The 27,011-nt window shown below is 39.3% G+C and overlaps 1 protein-coding gene across 4 annotated transcripts in view; it reads right to left on the bottom strand.

Annotated features, from left to right (window-relative positions):
• Positions 1-27,011, bottom strand: part of CADM2 (cell adhesion molecule 2) — a 368,300-nt gene that overhangs the window by 173,540 nt on the left and 167,749 nt on the right. For 3 of the 4 annotated variants that reach the window (XM_081199662.1, XM_081199664.1, XM_081199665.1), the window contains exon 2: positions 1,033-1,059. The exons of the other annotated variant lie outside the window; for it this stretch is intronic. In XM_081199662.1, coding sequence (XP_081055788.1) covers positions 1,033-1,059 — 27 coding nt within the window. The remainder of the gene's footprint in view (positions 1-1,032; positions 1,060-27,011) is intronic. 4 annotated transcript variants of the gene reach the window in all.

Here is a 27,011-nt window from a genome sequence, read left to right as displayed (position 1 = left end):
ATCTCCATTAACAGCACAATACTATACATGTCTACTTAGAAGTAAGTGGGTACAAGATTAAAGTCTTAATTTCTTGAATAAAAGCTCCGCAAAGTTAGGAAACATAATATCTTCCCCTAAGCTTGTTTGACAGTTTCCTGCAGAGCTGTGAGCAAAACCTCATAATTCCACCCCAATCTGAGGCTTGTATGCAGGGAGGGCCTGTCCCCATCTGATGTCACTGAATATCTGGATGTAGTGCAAGAATACCATTTTAGCCACATAAATGGGCTGCTGTCATGTCTGATCGAGGGAGAATCCCCGTTATTACAAAAAACACACATCTCTCCCTCACTCCTTTATAGAGACTTCCTCCCTTTTCTCCCTCCCCACCCCTATCAGAATGATAGAAGCTTTGTTTATGGAAAATTCTCACTACCACAAGTGAATTATATTATAAGATTATTTCATATTATTCCTGGAAATAATGGTGCTTGCCATAGTTTTTGTGTTAGGTTCACGCTTTTCAATCCTTTCTACAATTTTACTGGCTTTCATTTCCCCCCATTATTATCCACAGTGTCATTTTTATGCAGATGATAGCCAGATTTATTTATTTGATTTTTTTTATAAAAAAATAAGCCTCCGACAAACAGTGCAGTCCTGTCTGATTGATGTTAAAAACTGAACAGCTCAGAAACTGCATGATAATACAAATAAGATAGATACCATGAACTGGGGCTCTTTTTGCAATCTAATTATTCTAACTTGGCAGCAATCTCTTACAAACAGAAGAAGTTTTATATTTTGAGATAGGATTTGTCGTTCAGAAATTCACAAGAACTTATTTATTTTCAGATAAAGACACAGTGAATAATTATATAGCTCAATTTCAAAATGATGAAAAATACCCATCTTCAGTTTTGCAAGCAAAGCATGCAAATTCAATAAATATATGCAGATCTATCTAATCTGCATAATTAATTGCAATCACAGTGGGATGTGTACTGCAAAGCCATGCAGCGTAAATCAAGAATGAAAGTGAAAACTCACCTTTAGCTTTGCTCTTTGTAGCAGCCACTGGGACCAAGGAAAAGATTGCAAGAGGAGAAGAGAATAGATAGGTTAGTCAGAAGCTCTGACTGAGAATACAAAGAAAGTTTCACTATTGAGTCGAGCGTAACAAAACCCAAATTCAAGTATCTGGTCTACTTATTTAGATCAGCCGGTATGATTTTTCCTGACCTATACCCTGCCAAGACAAACAAATCCAGTATTTTGAAATGCTTGTCGACGCCAGTTGTTTGAAAATAGATAATGGCAGAGGCATTTACTATTAGCCACAAATTATACTGTCAAAACAATTTGTAAAACAAAAAATAAAAATAAATCTAAGGATGCAAAGATCTGTAGTTCATCAATCGAACTTTTATATTGATCAGAATCAAATGGTTCCTTTAACAAATGTTTTCTTCCTTTCATTTAATTATTAAGAAATAATAATAAAGTGTGCATATTATAGTAAGGTTTCAAACATGATAGAACTCCAGGCAATTTGTTAGGAATTGGCCCAATGGCCCAAGTTCCAGGTTATTTGAACTGGCCCCTAGATTTTCTTCTCCTCCACATTTTTTAAAAGGGTATTTAAAAAGGAAGAAATCCTTTGCTCCTGGGTGCCTGGGCACATTACAAAATGCAGTGCTGGGAAAACTTTAGCCACCCACTATCTTAATTTTCCAAATTTCTGTAATAAGCCTGTCCCCCTAGTCCTTTAAGTGCCTAGAAATACCCCTGTAGAACAGTATTTGGGTAGGATTTATGAGACCACCTGCTGACATCAATAAAATATACCTTTCATTCTTCAAATCACAGTTATTCAAGTCTTTTAGTTTACAAAGTATTGAGAAAGAACACACACACTTTCAACTATATTGCTTCCCCCAAGTTGAATCTGATCAGCCATGTTTGTCATATGATCTGGTGCAAAGGCAAGCACAATGCATGTCAGAGGACAAGAAACCCTAAAACCCATCCATATTTTAAATAATATTATTTTTGGTGGTGATTTAAGTCATAGATTGTTTTTATTTAGGAGTTAGCTATGGTAGGTTTGACTAATGAGCTTTTTTCTGGAAAGGTGGGCCACACAGGTCATATGCACAGACATTATGGGGAAAGGGCAATAAAATAAAATAAAATAAAATACTCAGTACAGTGATACCTCAGATTAAGAACTTAATTCGTTCCGGAGGTCCATTCTTAACCTGAAACTGTTCTTAACCTGAGGTACCACTTTAGCTAATGGGGACTCCCACTGCTGCCGTGCCGCCGCCACATGATTTCTGTTCTCATCCTGAAGCAAAGTTCTTAACCTGAGGTACTATTTCTGGGTTAGTGGAGTCTGTAACCTGAAGCGTATGTAACCTGAAGCGTCTGTAACCCAAGGTACCACTGTAGGTCTTTTAAATTCTCTAAAACAACTCTCTCACATGCACCCAGTGGAGGAGCTTCATGCTCTGGCACTGGAGGGCGGAGAGCGGGTGTGGGTGGGGCTGGCGTGCGTCCCGGGGGTGTGGTGTGTCGCCTGAGGGCGTGGCATGCTGCCTGACGGGGTGTGGCATGCAGCGTGGGCGGGGAGGCAGGTGTGATAGCACCCCACCGGGATCGTGCTGCCGGGGGCGATGCCCTTCCCCTGCACTCCTCTTCCTCCGCCAGTGCATGTACCAAGGGGGCTGAATGCTGCACCCAACTTATGGCTTATCACTTTGGTCCAGGAACTGCATTTATTTTGTAAAATGAGTAACATAGTAGTCACTAGAAAAAGTGCTTATAGTATCTGTGGTGTGGTCATAACTTATGTCAGTAATGTATGAAGCTCTCATTACATAGAACTGAATGATTAGTAGGGATCTAACAGACTTCTGTTTCTTGTATCCCAGCATCAGTGACAGGTGGAGTATAGGGCGCCACTGAAATTTGAGACCCCAAGGTCCGCCACTGCATGGATTCAACCTATTGTTACAAGCATGCTCTTTTCTGTAGTCCCAGTGATGTTTTGAGGAACAATTTTGCTAAATACTACCAGTGGACTGCACAGCACTGCACTGCACGAAATGAAATAAATAAATCTAGTTTAGGAGTTTCAACTAGGGCAGTGCTTATCAAACTATCTTACGTGCTGGATAGCAATTCCCACCCCACAATGTGTTAGGGACTGGTTCATTTTTGGTCCCTGAAGCATCCCACCTAACCTGGCAGGTAGTAGAGTCACCACAGACTTGCAGCCAATGGTTTGTGGACTGGCACCAGTCCACGGACCACCAATTTGAGTAGCACTGAATGAGGGCACTTACGTGTTAATGGCAGATGTTGTGCTAAATCTGTCTTCTACTATCTCAAATGTTTTATTTCTCTGCAAAAGAGGCTTCCATTTTTCTGCTCCGTTATTAGGGCATGAAATGTCATTAGAAATTAGGCAGATTTGGGGTTTTGAGCTAATCTTATTGTTGTGGGGAGGCCAAGTATGATGTATGTGTTTTCTTTCTAGTAAGCATTTCCGTAGCACTCTGCAGCTTTCCTGGCTGCCTACTGTTCTTGATCTGAAAAAGTCCCTTGGGAGGTTTTATCTCATTATGGGTTGTATTCAACATAGCACTGAGGTGATCACTCCACCAACTGCAAGTATTTCTCCTTACAATTGAAGGTTCTGCCCTTCTCCTTTCTCCACACGTCCTCTAAATCTGTTCTGGGGCTTCCCTCAACTCTCCAAAGCAGATTATGGGATGGTATGGTGCACAGGTGCAGAAAAACCCCCCTGTGCTAGCACTAATCCCTGAGCTTGCCTAAGAATTCCATTGAGCACCACCTTATTTATTCGCTGGAGCTTTGACTGAAATGCTCATACCTGGAAAGAGTGAAGATTGTGCAGCACTGGTGAGACTATATAGAATGAAAGGACATTCACCAACATCACTCAGCCAACACAAAAGTAAGGTAATTACATAAAAACAAACAAACTTGTACCCCACTCATGAGATTTCTTGGGTGGAATTTTATTTTTATTTTTTTAATTCTCTTTGATAATTTTCAACTGCTATTTCTACTTTCATTAATGGATGGAAAGTGTTTAAAAATGCAGGATTTTTTTTGTCACAGTATTAGTGGTTCTACAGGAAAATCAGGATTACAAGTCGCTTGCTTTCAAAGCGCAGCTATGCATTCCTGTAACACAGAGGAAACAGAAGTACTACTGTATATTTAAACTGTGTTTTAGTATTGAAATACTACTAAAGTATGGACACTGCAGCAACAGAAGACCCTTTCAGAGCTATTTGATTGCAAACCTTTCATACCATAATCCTTTACTCAGAAGTTAGCTCCACTGAGTTCAATGAGACTTACTTCCAGATGAAGGAGCATGGGATTGCAGCTTCACTATACATCTTGCTTCTAGGCTAACCCTTCCACATAACTGCAAGTGCAAGGGTGGTGCTTTAGTACAATCTTCTGTTTGTGAAACCTGAATGCACGTTCAGCATAGGATTCTGCCATTTTATGATAATGTCAACATAATGTCATGCTTGGTGAATTGTGTCATGACATGCAGAGTATATGTTTGTGTCCAAAAAGAGGATAAAAGATAAAGCTTTGGAAATGTTTGACCTGAATGTCGGACATTATAAATGAATAAAGCAAACACAAAAGAAAGATTGCAAATATAACTGGAATTAGGCCAGGTAACAAGGCTTGTTAGCCCAATTATAATTCTCTGCATATTCAGTCTAAATGAACATTACTGTCATCTCTGCCATATAAATGTCATGTTCAATACTTGCAAATGTTTCAATTGATGGGCTGGTCAAACTGCAATTCAACTGTCAAAATTCACAGAGCAATCTAATTAGCTAGAAATGGCAATTAAAAATGTTTTTGGTTTTTTTTTGCTGCAGAAATTGCTGATTTACATCAGGCCTCCACCCATACGATGTGTAAACAAGGAGACATTTTCACTGTAAACATTTAGAAACCTTTTTCCACTGTTAAAAAAGAAAGAAAAAATATGTTTCCCATTAGCCTTCTTAGAATCCTATTTGTGCAATGAACTTTTTCTGCTGTGTGCAGATGTTATGGTATCCATTACAGTTTTGTAAATATGAAATCATGAAATTGTCAGGTTGATGTCATAGGTGTACAGGTGTATTTGAATGGTTGACATATTTCGATGCAATTTCACTTTCATTTTATGAATCACAGTGTTACTGAAATTACTACAGATTACTAATATATTAATTAGATGGGAGGCAGAAGAAATTTCTTGCTGTATAACACATGTGATGACTGGAGGATGCTAAATTTTGAATACTCTTCAAATATATCTCCAACCTTATGTCTTCCAATGTATATATAAACTAGAATTACGATATATTTGTGTAGAAAACTGCCATACCTGTGAGGATGACAAAAGAACAGGAGTCTCAAAATGGGAGTTTATTTTCCTTCTTTTCACTCTTGAAGCTCATATTCTCATCCATATTTATTTACCATGTTGTGCTCTTATAGCCATTGCAATGTGCAAGCTTTTACTGTGGTGTAGTGGTTAGCATGGCGGACTACGACCTGTGAGACGAGGGTTCAAATCCCCATTCAGCCATGAAGCTCGTTGGGTGATCTTGGGCGAGTTGCTATCTCTCAACCTAATTACCTCACAGGGGAGGTAGCATGTGTGCCACCTTGAAATCCTTGGAGAAAAGTTGACATATCCATGCTAGCATGAATTGGATGTCTTGGATGGCCATCTGTCATGGATGCTTTAGTTGAGATTTCTGCATTGCAGGGAATTGGAATAGATGATCCTTGGAGCACCTTCCAACTCTAAGATTCTATGACTTATTTAAAGGAGACTATCTGAATTTGTTGGACTACCCAAGAGAGAATGAGAACTTTTAAGTGGCTAGATAGCAATGCAAATCAGAGGAAACATATACCTTTCATAAACAGGTTCTTGGTATTCTTAAACTGTTTAGAATTAATTTGTTTATTTGAAACATTTAGATATCATTCTTCATTTGATTCAGATTTTAGGGCAGCACACAACTCATTTATCTTACTCATCATAACAAATATAATGATAAAATGCTTGAAAGACATTTAAATGTTATAAATGGGAAATGTCTGTAAATAAGAAATCTTTTTTTCTTTCAGTGATGGACCTCATTAGTATATCACTCATATACTATGACACCAGACACTCACACAGGACCTTCACCGCCCTCACTGGTTCTGATTTGAAGAAGAGGTTGAGCTGAGTATCGTCTGCAAACTGATGAAGACCCAGTCCAAACCCCCTGATTATCTTTCCCAGCGGCTTCATGTTCAAAAGCATGGGGGAGAGGACAGAGCCCCAAGGCACCCCACAAGTGAGAGCCCAGGGGTCCGAACACTCATCCCCCAACACCACTTTCTGGACACGGCCCAGGAGGAAGGAGCAGAACCACTGTATAACAGTGCCCCCAGCTCCCAACTCCTCTAGACAGTCCAGAAGGATGTTATGGTTGATGGTATCAAAGGCCTCTGAGAGATGCTGCAGAACTAGGAAACAGCTTTCACCTTTGTCTCTAGTCTGCTGGAGATCATCGACCAGTGCAACCAAGGCAGTTTCAGTCCCATGATGAGGCCTGAATCCCGTTTGGGAGGGATCTAAATGGTCTGCATCCTCCAGGCGTACTTGGAGTTGTTCATGGACCACCCACTCAATCACCTTGCCCAATAATGGAAGATTTGAGACTGGGCAATTGTTGGCCATATTGGCCGGGTCCAAAGATGGTTTTTTTAAGAAGCATTTTAATAACCACCTATTTCAGTGGGTCTGGGAAGGCTCCCTTACAGAGAGAAGCATTCACCACCCCATGGAGCCCATCTCGCTTTTATGAGCCAGGAAGGGCAAGGATCAAGGAAACAGGTGGTTGGTTTAACTTGTCCAAACAGCCTTTCTACATCCTCGAAGCTGCTATCTGATTCCCATTTACCTGGAGTGCAAGCCTGTTAAATGCCATTGGATGTACTACTGAGTAGGCATGCATGGATGTTTGCAGACCATTTTAAAGTGTATTTTATTTTATGCAACACAATGCTTTCACTTTACATTTCCCTCCAACCTTCCTCTGAATTTTCATACATCCTTATTGCAATTTATCAGATCACCCCCCCCCCCGACAAACCAATTAGAATTGTATTCCACAATCTTTTTGTCAGTTTTTGATTTACTTTAAGTTGGTCTCACTGCCAAGTGCACTAGTTCTATTTGCAATGTTTTGCCATTTATCTTTAGAATACAAAAGCAGGCCTTGGTTCACTTTCTAATTCACTAGACTGTTGTTGTTTTTAACTCACTTGACTGCTTTCCTTTTCTTTTCCCCCAAAGAAAGTTGCACGTGATTTGAAATAATTGAGTTATACAGAGTTGACTGTGTAGTGAATATGGAAGCCCTTCAATGCACACAAAGTCTGTGTATGTCGGAGGTTGCATGACTGCAAAGGGAGTCATGTTTTGGGAAATATATATATATTTAATTGAAATCCATCTTTTATAGTAGTAGTGATTTCATTTTAAAAAGCTAAATCATTTCTAGTTATAAAGCAAAACATTCAATGCGTAGTCAAAACCTTCATAATATCTTAAACTCCCTGTGTAAATGTTATTTTCTCTTTTCCTCTATGGCATTCACAATAGAGGACTGAATCAACTCTCCCACAGCACAACAGCAGCTATTCATTCATTTAAGGGTGGAGAGAAACGCTGAAGACTTGCTTAAAAATGCAGATGAATGAATTACTGTTGACAGCTCTAACTTGTTTCTTGGCAACTCTGACAGGATGTGGCATTTCCCCATTCTTCTAACCATGAAAATGATTTGAAGTAAACTAAACCACACAGAAACATCAAACTCCATTACAAAAGAACACACAATGGAAATATTAATAGGTGCTATTTAACTTAGCTCATTATTTTAGACAGAAGTATCATTCTGAAATGCCATCCTGTTGCTTGTATATCAGACACAGAATGTGATTTGAAAATAATAATAATATATAAAGGGTAAAATTCAAGGAGAAACGTGAATGTGGGAGTGAGGCCAAAACACAGCTATTTGCAGCAATCTGCAGCTGTGAACATATGCTCTGTGGTATTTAACCAGATGCAATTGTTGCTATCTTGGGGTAGTACATTAAATTATACCAACATGCTCGCCATACCCATGTTTTGCATTGGGAGTGTATATAAATATGCGGTTCTGTTCCTTTTTGTAGGAAGCAAGCCAAAAACTGGGGGAAAGGGAGGGACACTGAACAAGCAAAAGTCCCTTTTTATTAAATGCATGTATGTTTAACAGAAGCCCTTAGAGAAGAGACAAGTCTTCATAGGCCGACGTGGCCTAAATAGTGTTAGGAAACACAAATAGGAAAATATAATGTAATTTTCATACTCTAAACCTCCTCATCCACTCTTTCAAATGGATGCTTATGCAATGCTAACTAAATAATTCATGAGACTGCAGATGCCAATCCAAGTAGCCTATTCCCTTTGAAAGCCTTAGTGTGCAGACTGAAAGCCACCGTAAGTCATAAACGTAGCTCTTTTTTATGTCAATTTGCTTATTCAAATGAGTTACATAATTTTCCAGTCAGGCTCAACTGAAAAGATATCTTAGAATTCAGTCAAATTAAAGGCTGAATAAAAGTAAAAGACTGGTTCTCATACAGTATTCTGAAGTGAAGTACAAATAAAACAAAATAAAATCTGACAATAGACTTGGCATTGTCTGTTACCAAGTAATCTAGTGAAGTACTTGAGAAGAAACACACCGAGAAAGGCCTGGTATATTATTCAACAGCAGCAGTAGTAACAATAACAACACAATCCACAAATGTAATATAATACACTGTATCATTCCAAAACTTTTTTAAATACACCAGCTATTCAAAGCTAAGCCAAATAAAGTAAGGATGTTGTAGTGAATAGTGTTTCAGACTTGGAACAAGAAGACTTGGGATCAAATTAACATTTTGGCAAAGAACTATACTTTGTGACCTTGGGCTAATCACTACCTTTCTGTCTAACCTACCTTAAATCACAACTGTGATGATAAAATGGGGGGAAATATGTGCCATCATGGCTTTCACCCTGTCCCAATGCCATCTAAGCAAGCTGTAGTGATGCTAGTGTCAGAAGGGTAGCTCTGTCCCACAACACTGGCTGCTACTGACTGCTGCCATGAAATAGCTAAAGGTAAAGGGACCCCTGACCATTAGGTCCAGTCGCGGATGACTCTGGGGTTGCAGCACTCATCTTGCTTTATTGGCCGAGGGAGCTGGCATACAGCTTCTGGGTCATGTGGCCAGCATGACTAAGCCGCTTCTGGCGAACCAGAGCAGCGCACGGAAATGCCGTTTACCTTCCTGCCAGAGCGGTACCTATTTATCTAATTGCACTTTGACGTGTTTTCAAACTGCTAGGTTGGCAGGAGCTGGGACAGAGCAATGAGAGCTCACGCTGTCACAGGGATTCAAACCACTGACCTTCTGATCAGCAAGCCCTAGGCTCTGTGGTTTAACCCACAGCACCACCCATGCCCCTCCATGAAATTGTTACTCCTGACTAAACAATGAATAGGTAGCATTAAAAAAAGTTCAAAGCAAAGCATAAGTTAAGGTGATAGTAAAGTATATGATGGATGACAGCACAGACATTTTAAAGATCCACTGGTATCCTTCACTGGAGCACAATGCAACCCAACAGGGTAATCCTTATTAGATTTTTCTGCCCAACCTATGATAAAGGGATTGGGGGAGAAAATGACTCTTGAATTGAAGACCTGAAATATCATTTGAATAAACTCTGTGTTGCACAGTGCCAAATACTTTGTGTACTTGTTGTTAAGTTAGCAAAGATTCATTTAAAAATTCAGAGTATATTTAGCTTTGTTATGGACATATTCTTATGCAAATGATAATTGTAAACAAGTCATGAAGGTGAAAATTGTTACTGTGTGCCGGAGAAATTAAGACAAATTGAAAGCAAATGTGCACACTGTATAAGAATCCAGCGGGGGATAACCCATGGAAGAGGAAGATAACACATGACTGAGAATTTGAATGTTAATGAAATAAGTCAAGGGAAAAAGGATGTGTAGCATCTATAGCAGAAGACACTGATTAGGGCAGATGTTGAAAAATGATTATCAACTTTAGACCCCAAGAGCAACATAAATGAAATCACATCCTTGTGTTCTGGGAAATAAAAGAGACAACTTGGATAGACATAAAGAGAGGCTTTAATTATCTAAAAGTACATTGGGAGCAACCCAGGATAATTCGGAAGTGGAGTTATTAAAGGAACACAATGTAGAAGTAATTCAGAAATATGTTTATTCAAAAACATCAACAGATGGGTTTAATAATAGGCACAATGAATCAGAAATGAATGAAGCCCAGAGACAGAAGATTATTGAACAATTCTAATCATATTATTAGGTTTGCCACACAAAAATGACGAACAATATATAAAGCACAATTTATGCACTTTAAAGAAAATAATTTTCAGTGACAGAATCCCAAGTAAATCTAAGGTGCTGCTGATACAGTACAACCATTGGCCATAACTTATGGCCAATGACAATGACTTGTGGTTGGCCAATGACTTATCAAAAGTCATTAATTTCTGCTGGAAAGGACTTTCTTCACAAGAGCTAAATATGACAGATGTTAACTAAAAGTAAAATCTAATTAAATAGCATTATGTATATGCTTCTCTCTTGTAAATGGAAAATGGTCAAACACTTCATGAAGGCCCTTCTCAATGCGACTGGGAAAACAATGTTCATGGACATTCAGTTTCTTCAGCTTCTTCTTACACAAAACAAGCACCCAAGCCCCAGCCCATTTATACTTTCACACAGCCATTTGTAACTATGTTAATGTTATGTACTCAGTACATAACAGTAAGTAAATAATAGGTATCTTCCTCTGTTTAGAAATCTTGACCCTGACAGTGAGTAGTGGTAACTTCATCTTTCTTTCTTTTTTTTTAAAAAATCCCTTCAATTAATGGTGTGCACAGACAATAAAACCCCAATTTTTATGCTTCATAAAACCACCTAATTCAGCTTAGAAAAATCTGGAGGCTGCAGAATTTTGCACATGTATCCAAGTCTTTGTTTTATCCTACCTCTATTCTCTATTGAGAAATTAAAGTCAGACGTGAGTGGATTAAATTTACAGACAGACTAGCTCCTCCAAAGTGGGGAAAGCCTGGCAATTTGCAGAATAAGAGGTCCAGGGTTTTTTGCTGGTCACTTCTAAAAATTGGGGGCAGAATTGGAGGAATTTTGCAGGTAAGATTGTTCCTTTTGATAAGAAAAATCCTACCAAATTTCAGAAAAATAGTTGCAATGATTTTCCTTCAAGGGCAGCTGTTACAGTTTTGGGTTGAGTGAAAATGGACACACTCAAGTATTTTGTGGGCAAATAGTCTGAACTAAAATATATTTGCTTTCCAAATAAAAACAATTCCTTCTGATTCTAAACCCATCAGTTCCCCCACTCTCTTATCCATCCTGGTTTCATCTCTTAAGCTTCCCTGAATTGAAGACCCGAAATATTCTGTTCATGTGCATGCTCAGCTTTAGGTTTCCAACAATCATCTGGTTGTTCACTGTGAGAACAGGAAGCTGGACAAGATGAGCATTTGGCCTGAACTACGAGGACTTTATGCTTGCTCTTGCAAATACAGTACACATAGAGACATTACTTTTGCTTTCAGCAGATGTGTCTCCAGTATTATTTTGATATGTGGCTTGCTGAGGTGTCAAAAAACTCTTCCGGGGCCCCTGCTCCAACTTATGCTGCCTTGCATAATTCCCACCACCTCTGACAAATCCAAAATGCCTTTGAGCCATCCCATTTTGCCTCAAGATTCATCCAAATCCAATTCACACCCCTATTTTCTATAGGACTGCACTTTTAGTGTACTATTCAAAGCAAGTACTTCGTTCTTTAATTTGAATCTGAGACTATGTGACTTGTATGAAGCACAAAGTGCTGTTTTCGTCAACATGCAGTTCATTCCAGGCTCTGCACCAGGATTCTGTTACAGATTATGCTTTCTACAAAATTCTACTAAGAATATTCGGGCAAGAATGGAACAAATGTGGTATTGCAGAATTTGGTGGTCCATCAAAAGAGCTGATGGTACATTTTATAATAATTCACTCTGGATTTCATTTTATTATTTTCACCGGCATACATATGCACATTTACACATGCGATTAAGAGTCTAAAATGAAAATATATTCTCTAATTATCATTTCAACAAATTACAGCTTTGATTATTCTTTAAGGGAAAAAGGAACAGACTATGAAGACTGAGATTTGCGCATCAATGAGTGCTGACAACCAACTATTGTAAACTATCATTTCTAATTAGATTTCCTCACATTCCTGAAAGGAAGGAAATAGTCCTTCTGATAATTAAAAGACAGGGTAGGTTGAAGGAAAAGAGGAAATAAAGATGATGAAAGTATTGCTTAAGGGAAAACCCTGTCATCAAATAATGGGGATTTCAGTAGATGAAATTGCTTAAGTAAAGACCTGCAGGTTTACCTATCATCATTTCTTATAAGCCCTTTAATTAAACATCGAAAAGCACAGAAGATTATCTTTGAACAAGGCAAAACTGTTTTCTGTCTCACTGTGCCATACTAAAACACACATATGTACTACAAACTCAACTTCAGAGAGTTATATTCTTTCCTGCCATGGGCCAGTTTTTAAAATTTAATCAACAGGAGAGGAAAATGTGACTGAGTTTGTTAAGATGGAGAAAAATATTCTATTTCAACAAAATAAAACAAAACTGTGGCACTCTAAAAAGACCTCCAGCTCATGTTCAGTTGGATTAATCACAAGCGTGCCCCATATATATATATGGAATGAGACACAGAAGACAAGTGTCTATGAAATATGGCTTATTTTACACATAACTGAAACCTGTTTTGAATGGAATGCAAAACATCACACCACAATAGTGTTTCTCGTTGCTCCCCTCATAGTTTCAGCAAACTTTGGTCCAAAAGCAGTTATGGCCCTCTGGTCTTGATGCAGCTTCTCCTAGCCAGCATGCATGGAGTTCCGGCCTCTGCCCTTGCTCAAAAAACCCCCTCAGTTTAAAAGGACTCATTTCTTCCTGTGGTGACATCACACCCTGGGATCCTGGTACCCACAACTCTATTTTTGTGTTTTGCTAACTAGCACACAAGCTGGAGGAGAAACTCCATCTCCCTTCTATGTCTCAGGCTGAATGTATTACTTTTTGTCAGGGTAATGACTGTTATCAGCTGTCTTTGTTTTCTGATGGGACTTCTCTAAAACAATCTGGTTTGACTTTTTTTTTTAAGGCTTTGCTAAATCCATTGATCAAACTCCACATTTATTAATTTGATAAGATATGGGAAAATCTACAGATGTAGGGTGATATATATATATATATGCTTTCGTAGATTTTCACGGGTACAGGAATGTAGGTTTTGGTGTCTTCGGGTGTCTTCCCGTGTAAGAGTTGGGGTGTCTAGGCGACATTTCGACGAGGTCTCACTCGTCATCTTCAGGCTGGTGCTTTCGGCTTCTTGTTACTAGAACAGAGCAGGATCTCAGTGTTTGAGTTCCTATAAATACTGTTGAGGGGGTGTGGTGTATAGCCTCCAACGTTCTGGGCAGAGAGGAAGTTCCTAGGTTAATGTGCCTTTTCTTCTTTTGTTCATTAATTACTTGAGGGATATCTTGAGTGATTACTTGAGTGATATTCTGAGTACCACTTAGGAGGGTCATTAGGTGTGGATTAGTTGCTAAAGCTTTCGTGTCTTGACCTCTTGACCTTGTAAAGAGTTTTTCTGAGAAGATGGCTGTACTGCACTTAGTTGTGCTCTGGCTTGGCTTCGTGTATAGGGGCGAGCTGTGGTTTTGTGCCCTGTGCCAGCCAGATCTGTGTAGGGGGACAGTATTTATAGGAACAGTATAAATATATTTATAGGAACAGTATAAATATAAACAGTATTTATAGGAACTCAAACACTGAGATCCTGCTCTGTTCTAGTAACAAGAAGCCGAAAGCACCAGCCTGAAGATGACGAGTGAGACCTCGTCGAAACGTCGCCTAGACACCCCAACTCTTACACGGGAAGACACCCGAAGACACCAAAACCCATATATATATATATATATATATATATATATATATATATAAAATAATAGTAACTTGGCACCTGGAATTTTAGAGGATCCTTGCCCCTGCAAACTCACAACACTAAGAAAATTTAATATATATTCATTAAGTGGCTGAATAAATATCCATTCTGCCTGAGGCCTAGCAGAGTCCCAAGCTTCCAATATCACATTGCCCACTAAACTTACAGCCTTAAGATGCAGAAGTATTAGGATCTGAGGGCTACTTAGTTGGTCATTATTATAGACTACAAGGTGCTGGGTCTCTCTGACCCAAAGCCGTTTTTACAGCACTCCACTGTAAAAAGCAATGTACTGGGTGACTTAGTGTCCAATGCTATGTTATTCACCTTTTGCACAACAAAATGTGGGACCAAGCTCTAAAGACTGTGGTCAATAAATTAATATTATGTTCATGCACCCTAAAGCCCACCAGTTCCCCACTTCTCACACATGCATATGCACACTCGCACGCACGCACACACACAAACACAGTTCCTGGTTTGAGCAAACCATAGTTTATTGTGGTGTCCAAACTCAGTGAAGTATACTTTGCCTCAAAACCATAACTTGAAACCTAGTTCTAAGCTCACGATGCACTGAAGGCAAAACCTGTCAGGCTAGTTTGTGATGGGATGTATCTCATTTCCATGAAGGTTTCTAAGCACAAACCCATATATATCCTTTAAAAACCACACAAGAAAATTCAAAATTAAGAAAAGCAAACAAACATTTACAAAGGGTTTTGTGTTATGAGTGCTTATGAAGTGCCTGTTCATCCTTTTAGAAAGTAATTTCTGCCTCCTAAGACTGGTGATTTACTGTGCAGAGATCCTGGCACTGCATACATTTAAATGCACATAGTGAATGCCACTGAGAATGATGGACCTTGATGATGTGCTATGACTCTCAGGGGGAGTTTATATGTTTATATATGTTTTCTGTGTTTTATATATAGTTTAAATATTTTACATTCATTTTTCCATTGGAGTTTTAAGATACAATCCTAACTCCACTTACCAGGAGTAAACTCCATTGGATTAAATAGGACTTACTTCTGAGTAGATATGGTTATGATTTAAATGATAGGTCTCAGCTAGACTGGTAAAGATTTTTATGCGTTGTATATGCAATATAACATTGTACCACTAGATGGCGATGTGGAGTCCCATTTTTCTCTACCTGTTTTCCCTGTTTACATTTACAACACTTTAAACTGAAACACTTCTTTGATGTGCCTAGATCCAGCCTGAGTCTTAGGTAAAGGTAAAGGGACCCCTGACCATTAGGTCCAGTCGTGACCGACTCTGGGGTTGTGGCGCTCATCTCGCTTTATTGGCCGAGGGAGCCGGTGTACAGCTTCCGGGTCATGTGGCCAGCATGACTAAGCCGCTTCTGGTGAACCAGAGCAGTGCACGGAAACGCTGTTTACCTTCCCGCCGGAGCAGTACCTATTTATCTACTTGCACTTTGACATGCTTTTCAACTGCTAGGTTGGCAGGAGCAGGGACTGAGCAACGGGAGCTCACCTCGTCACGGGATTTGAACTGCTGACCTTCTGATCAGCAAGCCCTAGGCTCTGTGGTTTAACCCACAGCGCCACCCGCATCCCTGCCTGAGTCTTACTATATCAATATCTATACTAGAATCAGTCACTGACTATTCTCATATGCATTTCTTCTGATATTCTGATAGCTTCTGCATTTTTAGGTTGTTGGGCAACTTATAGCCAAAACAAACAACACACCACATACTGCTAAACTTTCACAGTTTTCTCAGATTATGCTAACTCCTGAAATCAGAGCATCATCAGTATAAGTAGGCCAGTGATGGTCTACAAGCATGCTTAATTTACCCCAAAGTTCAATCTATAAATCAGAAAACTGAACTGAAACATTCTATTTTTAAAATAATCACCGCAGGATGCTAAGTATTTGAAAGAATGTAGATTCAATAAATGATGATGTCTTTAGTGTTGCATTAATGCTGTTGACATAATCCCTGTCTGTTGCTTCTGTTCTCTGATAGAATAACTTAAGCATTTTCAAGGTCATAGCTGCAAAAAAAATCTGTATAGTGGTGATATTGGCACTTTGTGTACAGTCCAATGCAAACCTGTTTTGTATTCAAGACACATGGTGTTTTGTATTATATGCAATACAGACAACTCAAGGTTTTATATTGTTTTCTTATGGCTTTGGTGTCAGTCCATTTGCTATAAGTAGGCAACCTACTTTATTTCTTATGGCAAACTGTCACTTACCAATGTGTACAGTATCTAATATTTCATGAGTTGTTTTCACCTTTGCCTGGGATTATACTCTTTTGCTATGCTGATCATTCATGTTCAGGTTCCCTAATAAATAATATCACAGTTGCCGACCTTCAGGGTTCAAAACTATACATTGTTCTTCGTGTCATATCTTGGACACCAGATTTAGGGCTTATGTTTTTATTTTCCATGCACCAACAAAAAATGGAGAAACAAAGCAAAGCAAAATGAAAGTTATAATCTTAGAGGAATTTATGAAAGCAGGCACAACAGAACCAATAGTTTAAATTTCAGGTTATTAAATTTCAACAAAAGATCCTGTTAATGAAAATATGCACACAGGTATTTTCTACATTTTTAACATGTTAAGAACACAGTGCCTTGGATAAAGATGTGGGGGGGGGGGGGAGAGAAATACCCTGATCATGGAGAAGTTTGCACTGATTCTCCCTAGTGTGAGTGGATATCATTCTGAGCATGCAACAACTTAGTTGATTCCCATCCACTGAAATGAAATTAATATACCTAATTCAATATGACTAAATTAGGTATATGAATTTCAGTAGGTCTATTCTGAGCAAAGCAGAGTTGAATGCAACCTTTCTTGTTTCTCTCTCCTATGCCTGCCTTTACTGTATTTTACTGATCTAGTAGTTTTATTTTAGATTTTAGATTTAATTTATTAAAGTCCCAATGAGTGATGTTTAAGTATCAAACTGGCAGGCTATTTTTTAAAAAAAAGTAATCATATATCTATCCACACCACAAATTAAAAGAAATGAGTATATTATGGGAAAAGATTCAAGCTAGCCTCCTCTCCAAAACTCCTTTTGTGTGTGCACGTATATATTTTTCTATGTGATATCAGGCAATATTAGAATGTTATAACACCAGTTTGCAATCTAAAGTGATACAATCATGTAAGCAATTGATTAAAAGGCTGGTTAGAAACCATTCTCAATGAAGTAATGACTTAATGTAGATAAAATTTTGTAAATTAATATTCTGGAGCTATTGTGATTCCTGTGCACTTTGGCATCCGTTCTGACCAGTGTTTAAGACCCACTTTGGGGGCTAAACTATATATGGCGTTGAATGTGTCTGCATCCAATGTGCAGTTTGTAAATCTCAACAGCAGATAATTAATGGGATCAGATTAGGCACGTAACCTTTCCTCCTGTGCTGCAGTCTTGAGAAAGTACTCTTCTGAAGCTAGCATCTGATTTGGATAAAATTACCTCCATTGCTGCCCCATGACAAGGGAACATGACAAGGTCTGAATTTCTTGTTGACTGGTGGCTGTTTAGCAAATTAAAGTCATCATCATTATAATCATCAAACTGCTATAATAGCAATAGTGTATTGAACTGAACTGTGTACAATGTACTTACAACACACATACACATATGCACACAGGACTAAGTACTAATAAAGGGAGACACAGAAAAAACACAGCTATAAATAAACCTTACCTAAAAACTAGAGCCAAAATATGGGGAAACATTCTAAGATACATTTTTTAAAGGATGGGACTGGGATTGACTAGGAGAGTGTTGGGTGGGGTGAGATCATTCTAGCCCTCCTTCATCTCCCCATCTACACCTGTCCCCACCCTGGTATCTGCTGTCATAATTAATAATTGCAACAGTTTGTAGACTGATTGGCTTTCTGAGACACTATTTTGAGCCACAAATTGGCACAAATAGCTACAAATCAATTCAGGACAACCCAATCTGCTTTGTGGTGATTTGTAACTGGTCCAAGTAGATTCAGATAGACCACAAATCAGTTTGATTCAATTTGGGATTAGACCAAATCCAGTGCACTGCCCTACTGTTAATATTGGTGTGGATCTAGAGAACAATACAACTCTTTCTTTGTGATCAAGGAAGGTTTGGAGCTGTGCTTCTCCAAGAGTGACATCTCTCCTTCTGGCTTCAGTCCTATATGGCAAACATCTGTTGAAATGGAGAGGTGTTTCATAAGCAGTTGTGATGAAGCAATAACAGTGGGTGGGGAGAAACTCACCATTCAGTTGGAAAATGAGAACGGTGTCACTGGGCATGCCAGGAACAAAAGGAATATACAGTACCTAAAGTATTGTCCGGTGACAGCAGCCACGAAATTAAAAGACGCCTGCTTCTTGGGAGAAAAGCAATGACAAACCTAGACGGCATCTTAAAAAGGAGACATTACCTTGCCAACAAAGGTCCGTATAGTTAAAGCTATGGTTTTCTCAGTAGTGATGTATGGAAGTGGACCATAAAGAAGGCTGATCGCCGAAGAATGGATGCTTTTGAATTATGGTGCTGGAGGAGACTCTTGAGAGTCCCATGGACTGCAAGAAGATCAAACCTCTCCATTTTTAAGGAAATTAGCCCCGAGTGCTCACTGGAAGGACAGATTGTGAAGTTGAGGCTCCAATACTTTGGCCACCTCATGAGAAGAAAAGACTCCCTGGAAAAGACCCTGATGTTGGGAAAGATGGAGGGCACAAGGAGAAGGGGACGACAGAGGATGAGATGGTTGAACCTACCAGCATGAGTGTGACCAAACTGCGGGAGGCAGTGGAAGACAGGAGTGCCTGGCGTGCTCTGGTCCATGGGGTCATGAAGAGTCGGACACGACTAATTGACTAAACAACAACAACAACAAAGTATTGTCCTGCATGTATTTGAGGTGGCTCTTTGAAGTTCTCACATTGTCATCAGCAATACATTTAATGAATACCATATGTATTGCTAACATGAGCAACTAAAGGTGGAGTAAACAAATGAACAAACTTTTAGCACCTGAGATGTAGGACCTCAGCTACAATATACACATCTCTCAGAAACACAAGTCCACTTCCACACCTGGTTCAGTTTAATTTGTCTTCTTGGTGAATGCATGCAATTATTTTTTAAATTGCAGTTTTCAATAATGGATTCATGCCTCTACATACTGGGGTGACATCTCAGCACACATCTTAAGGGCAAACTGCCACTGGCTGTTATGGGAACAACAAAAAAATGTGCACCTCAGGTGAATCAGATCATTACATTATATTAAGCTCCATCAGTAGTGACACACATTAGTCAAGTTCTGAAGTACATTTGTCCACTTCATTAACTTGCCTTTAATGAATTTTATGCACTTGTGTTTTTCATTTAATTAATCCAGAGCACTCCATCATCTGTCTGAAGAACAGCAAGAAAGAGATAATCGCTAAAGGAGATAAACGAATCATAATTTAGCCATATCGCATAAACTATGATACAGGTGAGACCAAATACAGCTTTAAATATGCCTATTTTAAAGAGTTTACTAAAAAAATAAATATGTGCTGCGAAATTAGAGGCTAGGATAGCTCAACGGTAGATGAGACTCTTAAACACAGGGCTGTGGGTACAAACCCCACTTGGGTAAAAATTCCTGCTTGCAGGGGGTTGGACTAGATGACCCTCATGGTCCCTTCCAATTCTACAATTCTATGATTCCACGAAATAATGGAATACCATACTTTATTTTTAGGAAATTATTTCATACACAAATTTATGTGGATATGCCCTTTCAAACAGCTTAGAGGAAATAGGCTTGTGCCTGCTTTTATTTTAAAAAATGTCTGGAAGCACCTAATAACTTTAGCTTACTTAAGCTCTTCCCATTTCAAAATTATACTCCAGTGAAATTTAGGTAAGGGGGGTTCATCTGTTGCATCTTCCTCTGCATGTTCTTTGTTCACAACAACAGTGATACATGAAAACAGGTTGCTTCACATAGGACATAGGTTATTTGAATCATGTGACTGTTTCCCATCTCAGCATTAGACCACCATTACAGCTGGGAGGTAGTGATATACATTTGGCACATGGTAGAAAACGTATTTGTTGTTCCAGCCATGAGAGGCTTTTGAAAACAACAGAGTTTTGTGGCATCTTAAAGACATGCAATGTTGTACTCTGTACTCAAGTGGACAGAGCTGGCTCAGCCTTGTACATATCTGTGGGAGAAGAAAATGCAAAGGAACAAACCCTACACAAATCCGAAGTGGAGTTCCTAAGGTGGTTGGGTGGCCCCTTCTTTGGGCAGCTCCTGCAGTCAAGCCATTGCCAGATGTATTGCTCTGCTTTCCCTTGTACCACATCACCCAGGCTGAGGGGGGGGGGTCTTGTTGTCTGGGCAGTCCAGGATCTCCAAACACCCTTGCTCGGCTTGCACCCTGGGGAGGTCGCTTTGGTGCTGCTAACACAGCAGTTTCACTTCATCCCCAGAAGCACATTCTATTGTCTTTCAAGACAGATGGATGCCAACAACAAATGGCAATCCAGTGGTCTCCCACCTTATATTTGTGCAGTTGCTGCTTCTTGACTAAGTGTAGAACCTTACATTTTTTCCCTATTGAAATTGAAATTTTTGTCAGTTTTCACACAGTTCTCCAATCTGTTAAGATCATCCTAAATCCTGTTTATATCTTCTGTGGCATTAGTTACCCCTCCCTGGCACTCCTGAGCAGGGCTTGTTTGTTCTAATAAAGAACTTCACTTACCGTATTTTTTGCTCTATAGGACACACTTTTTCCCCTCCAAAAATTAAGGGGAATGTGTGTGCGTCCTATGGAGCGAATGCAGGCTCCTTGGCGTCAGCAATAGCAAGGCAAAGCCTCTGAAGCGCAGAGGGAGTGCTCCCTCCGCGCTCCGAAGCCTTTGCGTTGCTTTCGCTGAAGCCTGGAGAGCAAGAAGGGTCGGTGCACACCGACCCCTCTCGCTCTCCAGGCTTCAGGGATAGCCGCCTGAAGCCTTCGGAGCGCAGTGCGAGTTCCCGCTGTGTTCCGGAGGCTTCAGGTTCCTTTCGCTGAAGCCAGGAGAGTCTGGTCTTTGAGGATGGCGGTGGGGGAAAGCAGCGCTTTCCCCCACTGCCTGCCCCACAAGCTCGGGGGGCAGCAGGAATGTGGTGCGCTGCCTTTGCGCTGCTCCCCGACCTGGTCTTTGAGGCTTTTCCACGAGGAGGGAGAAGGGACTGACTGGCCGTGTCTGAAAACTAGGTGCACCCTATGGTCAGGTGTGCCCTATGGAGCGAAAAATACAGTATTTCATGTGATTTATTGCTGGTTGGCTCCCTGACAACCCACATAAAGGGGGGAAATTCAAACATTGCTATTGAAGAATTTATTTTTCAAATATTGAAAAGCAGGCTGATGCTAACAGAGCTCTGCTTTTTCACAACTAATAATCCTGTTAAACACACATAAACAAACATGAACAAATCTGTGAGAAAAACAACTAAACAGAAGGATTACCTTGATGTTTATAACAATCCCTATTTACTAAAAAGCAGTAAGGTAACATTTTTTTATTTTTTTAAAGTACATAGTTGAAATGCAGTATCTAGTTACAAGGGTGGAGAACATCCACCTTGAGGGTCTAATTAGGCCTGCCAAGTCATTTTGGCCAATTGCCTGCCACCTAATCTACAGTTGTTGAAAGAGACTGTAGTTGTTAAGAATTCATATTATCAGGACATATGGACAACAGGGTTTCCTGATCATGCTTAAATGCCTACTGGGGATAGTGTAGATAGTTTTCACTCAGGTCCACGTCAGTTATTTTAGGCGGGAAACCCTGGGTTGTTGTTGCTACAATGTTGATAGCCGGCTGCCTATAAAAGCAGGCCGGCTGAGCTGTTTGCTGTTCAGTTCTGTCCAGCTTCAATAAAGAGCTTCTCTGGAGAAATCACTGTGTCATCTGCTATGTTCGCCCACAACTTAACACCTACATTAGGGTTGAGGGGACTATTAACTATTAGCAGAGCTGAAATCAAACCCTCGCTCCAAAGTAATCATATTAACACCCTACATATGAGTAATCCATCAACAGGACTACAGACTGCTGCCCAAGAATTCCTGCACTGCATCAAAGAGATGTGTGGAGTGCTGTGAAAAGCATATTCAATGGCTCTGTAATTTACCTCAACTTATTTACCTCAATTTAACTAGACAATTATCTAGTTAATGCAGTGAAAATTGCATGATAATCTACTACTCAGATAATCCAAACTCACTTTATAAAAGAAGGTAAACATGATTACTTACATGAGGATGCACTTCCAATTGCCAATGAGTGATTGTGAGGCTCAATATATCAAATAATCAAATCAAGTATCATTAACTGTCATCAACTACTGATATCAAATAATCAGGGAATAGTCAAGCATTGAAACTGCATCAAATAATATTTGATATTAACATTCACAATGAAGAATTTTGAGCAGTTTAGGAAGCAAGGTCATTTTCAACCATACTATTAATCATGTAAAACAATACAAATTCAGAAACAAATAGTTCAAACTTGGAAAAAAAATGGCCAGACTTCTCTCACAGTAATTTGAAAAGACTGTGCCCACTGCCATGCAAAAGTTCAGGCAGAGCAATGAATCCAAGACCATTGAAGAGCTAGAAATGGGAGTGATCAGAGCAACTGGAATAATATCCAAGGATTTCAATCATTCTTATTTGAAATTTATCTGGGTTCAGTTTTCAACCAACGCCCATGCATTTTGTAACCCCCCACCACAAACATATTCCAAGTCCGAAAGTGGGATCTTAAGTCTATAAGATATAGAGCTAGGCATTATCAGGATGCTGAATACACAATCTCTTAGAATCCAATAGCCCTTTCTTTGTTTTTTGTTTAAATTTTTACTTTAACAAGCAGATCACTGTTTCTTTCTGGAGTTTATCTTCACAACCCTCAACAGACACATACACCCGTTAACTTTTTAGCAGCAGACTAAAACATAACATAAATAATTATATTTGCCCTTTGGCAAAAAGTGTAATTTTGTATACACTTCATATAGCTGCCATAGAAACTCAGCTTAAAAAGCCATTGAGTAGATATGAACAGCTTCAACGGTATTAGTTTGAACTCAATTATTTAAGAAAGAAACTTTGTATGACATGAATACTAAAGGACAACAACAACATTCTAATATTACTAGTGGTAAGATGCATGGAGGGAAAAAAAGCAATTTAGCTTATTGAAAGTAATAATTTCATTTAATGAGTCTGATAGGAAGGAATTACTCACAAGCAAATTTCACTGAGTCAATACTTTTAAAAAAGGAGTGTGGAATTAATCCATAAATGGAAGACTGTACAGGCTGATTCACTTATCTGTAAAACCTGGATTAATTCCTTCAAATATTACCAAATACACCTAATTGTTATAGTCCAGGGTGTAATTAGAAAGATAATACAAATCAAAAGTATAAAAATAGTATACTTCCTGTGTTTATCCTCAAGCAGTTAAGATCTAAACATATTAGAAGGGAATGCAATTTGTCTTATTGCTGTTGTGTTCCAGCCAATATTAGACACGCAGCTCTATTCTCAAAGAAGGAAAAACATTCAAGCAATGCTTTATTTATTCACCAGACTAAATCATAAGGACAGTGTCATAGTATTAAGCTGAAAATGCTGTTCTGCAAGCTGCAGGAGCTGGACAGTGTTTTTGCTCAGTTCTTAGGGACAAGTAAAATTCTAAGTAACAATCAGCTCAAGTGGTCAGATAAGTGGTGGTGGCAGGAGCAGTGGAGTTCCTTGAGAGTTGTTTTTTTTCTTCAAGTGGTGATGTAGCTGTAATTGGAAGCTGATGGGCCACTCCTTTGCAAATACCTCCATTTGAATTTTGCTACATCAGAAAATATCATAATTTCAGGGGCACTTTCGGGAGGAGAGAGTTCAGGATGGAGTGAGCCTCTTTCTTCTGTCAGTTTTCAACAATGCAGTGTTTGTTTGTTTGTCTGTTTTAGAAAAATGACTGCCACTGCTTGGTGCAGCAAGTGTCCTTGGTACAGAAAGTTTTAGATTTTCTGCCACTGCAAGAAAATGTGTTGTTGTTTTTCTCTGTTTCTCCTTGTCACAACCATTTTTTGGTTGAAGCAGAGCTAAACATTTCAGCTCAGTTTTAATTAGATATTTCTAGCCTATTGTGTAACATACAAATTACTATTTCTGTCAAGGAAGTGACCCTAAAAACTTTAAAGAATAACATGGCTCTCCCTATTAATATCTACAAATATTTGACAATCTAAGATGGAAAAATTCAATTGGTGAGAGCAAAATCATAAGCAACAGTACTGATAAATCTGATACATTTACAAATATTACTTGTGTTTCTAAATCCATAGAAAATAAAATATTTTTATTGCCAACTTCAGGAAGTAACCAGGACCCTGGAACATAGGAGGTTAAGCAGACACCTAGTTCAGGGTGTGAGCTGCAGAGGGGTTAGACTAAGATTATATCTCAACACTAAACCCTGTTCTGTCAACTGGGAGTCCCTCTAGTCAGAAATCCTCAAACTGGGATCCACAGAGACAGTATCCCTTGAACTTGAGTAACCCCTTCCACCAGGGATGTAATAATTACAGTGACTGTTCACCAGCACAGGCAATGCATGAGGTGGGAACAAACAAAAAAAGAGAATTATGTGATAGATTCCAGGCCAAGGCCATTTAAGGTTCTTCAGTCTTCAAGAAGTAGGCAATGTCTCAGATGGATAGCTTAGCACAGTGGTTCTGCAGACCCTCTGCTTTTCAAAAACAAGACATAGACCCCCTACTTTTGAAATTTTTGGTATCTCTATGGTAGTTTTAGGTATATGAATTGTGCCATGGACCCTCTGGGTGGGTCATGCAGACCACCAGTTGAGAACCACTGTTCTAGCACAAGAGAGGTAGCAGGTCTTAGCTGAGCTATAGACAGTGTCCAAATAAGTTCCCAACTTGGAGCTACCCTGACTAACTAGATCACTAACGGGTCTTTCTGTTTTGCTTCTTATAAACTGGAGAAAATAGGCAAAAGTATTGGCCAATCTTTTCTCTTATCAGGTGTCAATCATTATCCATTTGTGCCTTTATTTTTAAAAAACTTAGGTGATGGAAGAAAGTGATTGATCTTAAATGGTCTCAAATCATTTCTGCTTCCTACTTTGCCTGTTCGAAAGCCCCAGAGAGCAACCTGCCTCCTGCTGATGCACTCCATAGTATGAAAACACTAATCAAACAAGATAGTAGCATGATCAAAGCATTGCAGTCTGCTTCCTGTATTCACTGTATGATACTCTGTGAAGTGAATGAGAATAAGAAATTTCAAATAGGGAGTGAAAGTGCTGCTTTTAAGCACATCTTTCTAGCTTAATATTTGTCCATGAGCTTTAGAACACTAAGAAGCTAAACACCTAATGAATCCTTTTGATCTGGACTAGGGATTTTCTTACTGCACAGCACATGTTGTCTTTCAAGTCATAAAGCCACAAATTGCATCATAACCTTTACACAAAGAAAATACAACTTTTAAATAGCAAGTCTATAATGCTTCAACATGCTAGCGAATATAAGGAGTAGAAGGTGATGCACATATGATTTCAAATGTGTTCTTTTTTACTATAAAGTAACTATATCTAATTTTACTATGAAATAATATCCCTGATTAACATTCACTGGGCAAGGACAGGATCACTCCTTGGTTCTTAAGACTTTGGGCCAGACAAACCCAAAGATATCCAAGATAGCTACTGTGCTGCCAATAGGAAACTTTCTACTATTGAAAGGTGAACAAAAATGGGCAAGATGGTTTATGGTCCATTGTCAGGCAGAGAGGGCATTATTGTCCCATAAGAGGGAATTACTGTTACGGAAAAGCAGCAATGCGAGAGCGAGCTGCAGGTGGCTGGAAAGCAAAACAGGATGTGAATGTTTGGGACTGTACCGGGGAAACAAAGGGGCAGTCTATTCACTGTACTGAGCACCGGATGTTAGCTCAGAGTGTCATCTGACCTGTACTGGAAGTACAGGGGTGGAGTTAATCTCTCTGCTGTTGGAGTCTGATGAGTGCAGACGCGTTTCTCTGTACTGCTGCAAAGACAGAAATAAAGACATGTAAATAGATTTCTGTCTGTCTCTTTCCCCTCCCTGGGGGAGGCAGGGAGGAGGGAAGAGTGGTGTGTTCTTCTCACGCTTGAGGAGGATCGCCGATAGTGACCTAGCCTGTATCCTGCGGGGAGACGCAGATGGGGAGTCAACAAGGAGCTCAAGCCGAGTGCCTGGAGAGTGGCCAGTTTCCTCTGATAAGGCTTGAGAAATCCAACAATTACAACTGAACAATAAGTACTTTGAAAGATGTCTCTGGGATGAAGGATAAGCTTGCTCTGCCCTGGTGGCCTCAGGGTCTAGAACACATGGAAGAGATGGATTCTACTCAACTGAGTCATAGTCAATGGTAGCCCTTGAGAATAAAGGCTGTCCTTAGCGCTATAGTTAAATCCTAGATTTCATTTCTAAAGTATGGGAGAACCTTGGAAAATGGCTTTTATATCATTTATTTATTTCATATATTTATTCTGCCTTCCTAACAAAGTAATCAATTTTTTTTTTTAGAAAGCAACAACCCAATAACATAAAATCCCATAAACCCCTGCTCAAACAATAAAATAATGCAATCTAA

This window comes from Podarcis bocagei (genome assembly GCF_964188305.1).
Source record: "Podarcis bocagei genome assembly, chromosome: 6".
Classification (NCBI taxonomy): domain Eukaryota; kingdom Metazoa; phylum Chordata; class Lepidosauria; order Squamata; family Lacertidae; genus Podarcis; species Podarcis bocagei.
The sequence above is the reverse complement of the archived record's forward strand: the minus strand, read 5'-3'. Positions and strand labels throughout refer to the sequence as shown.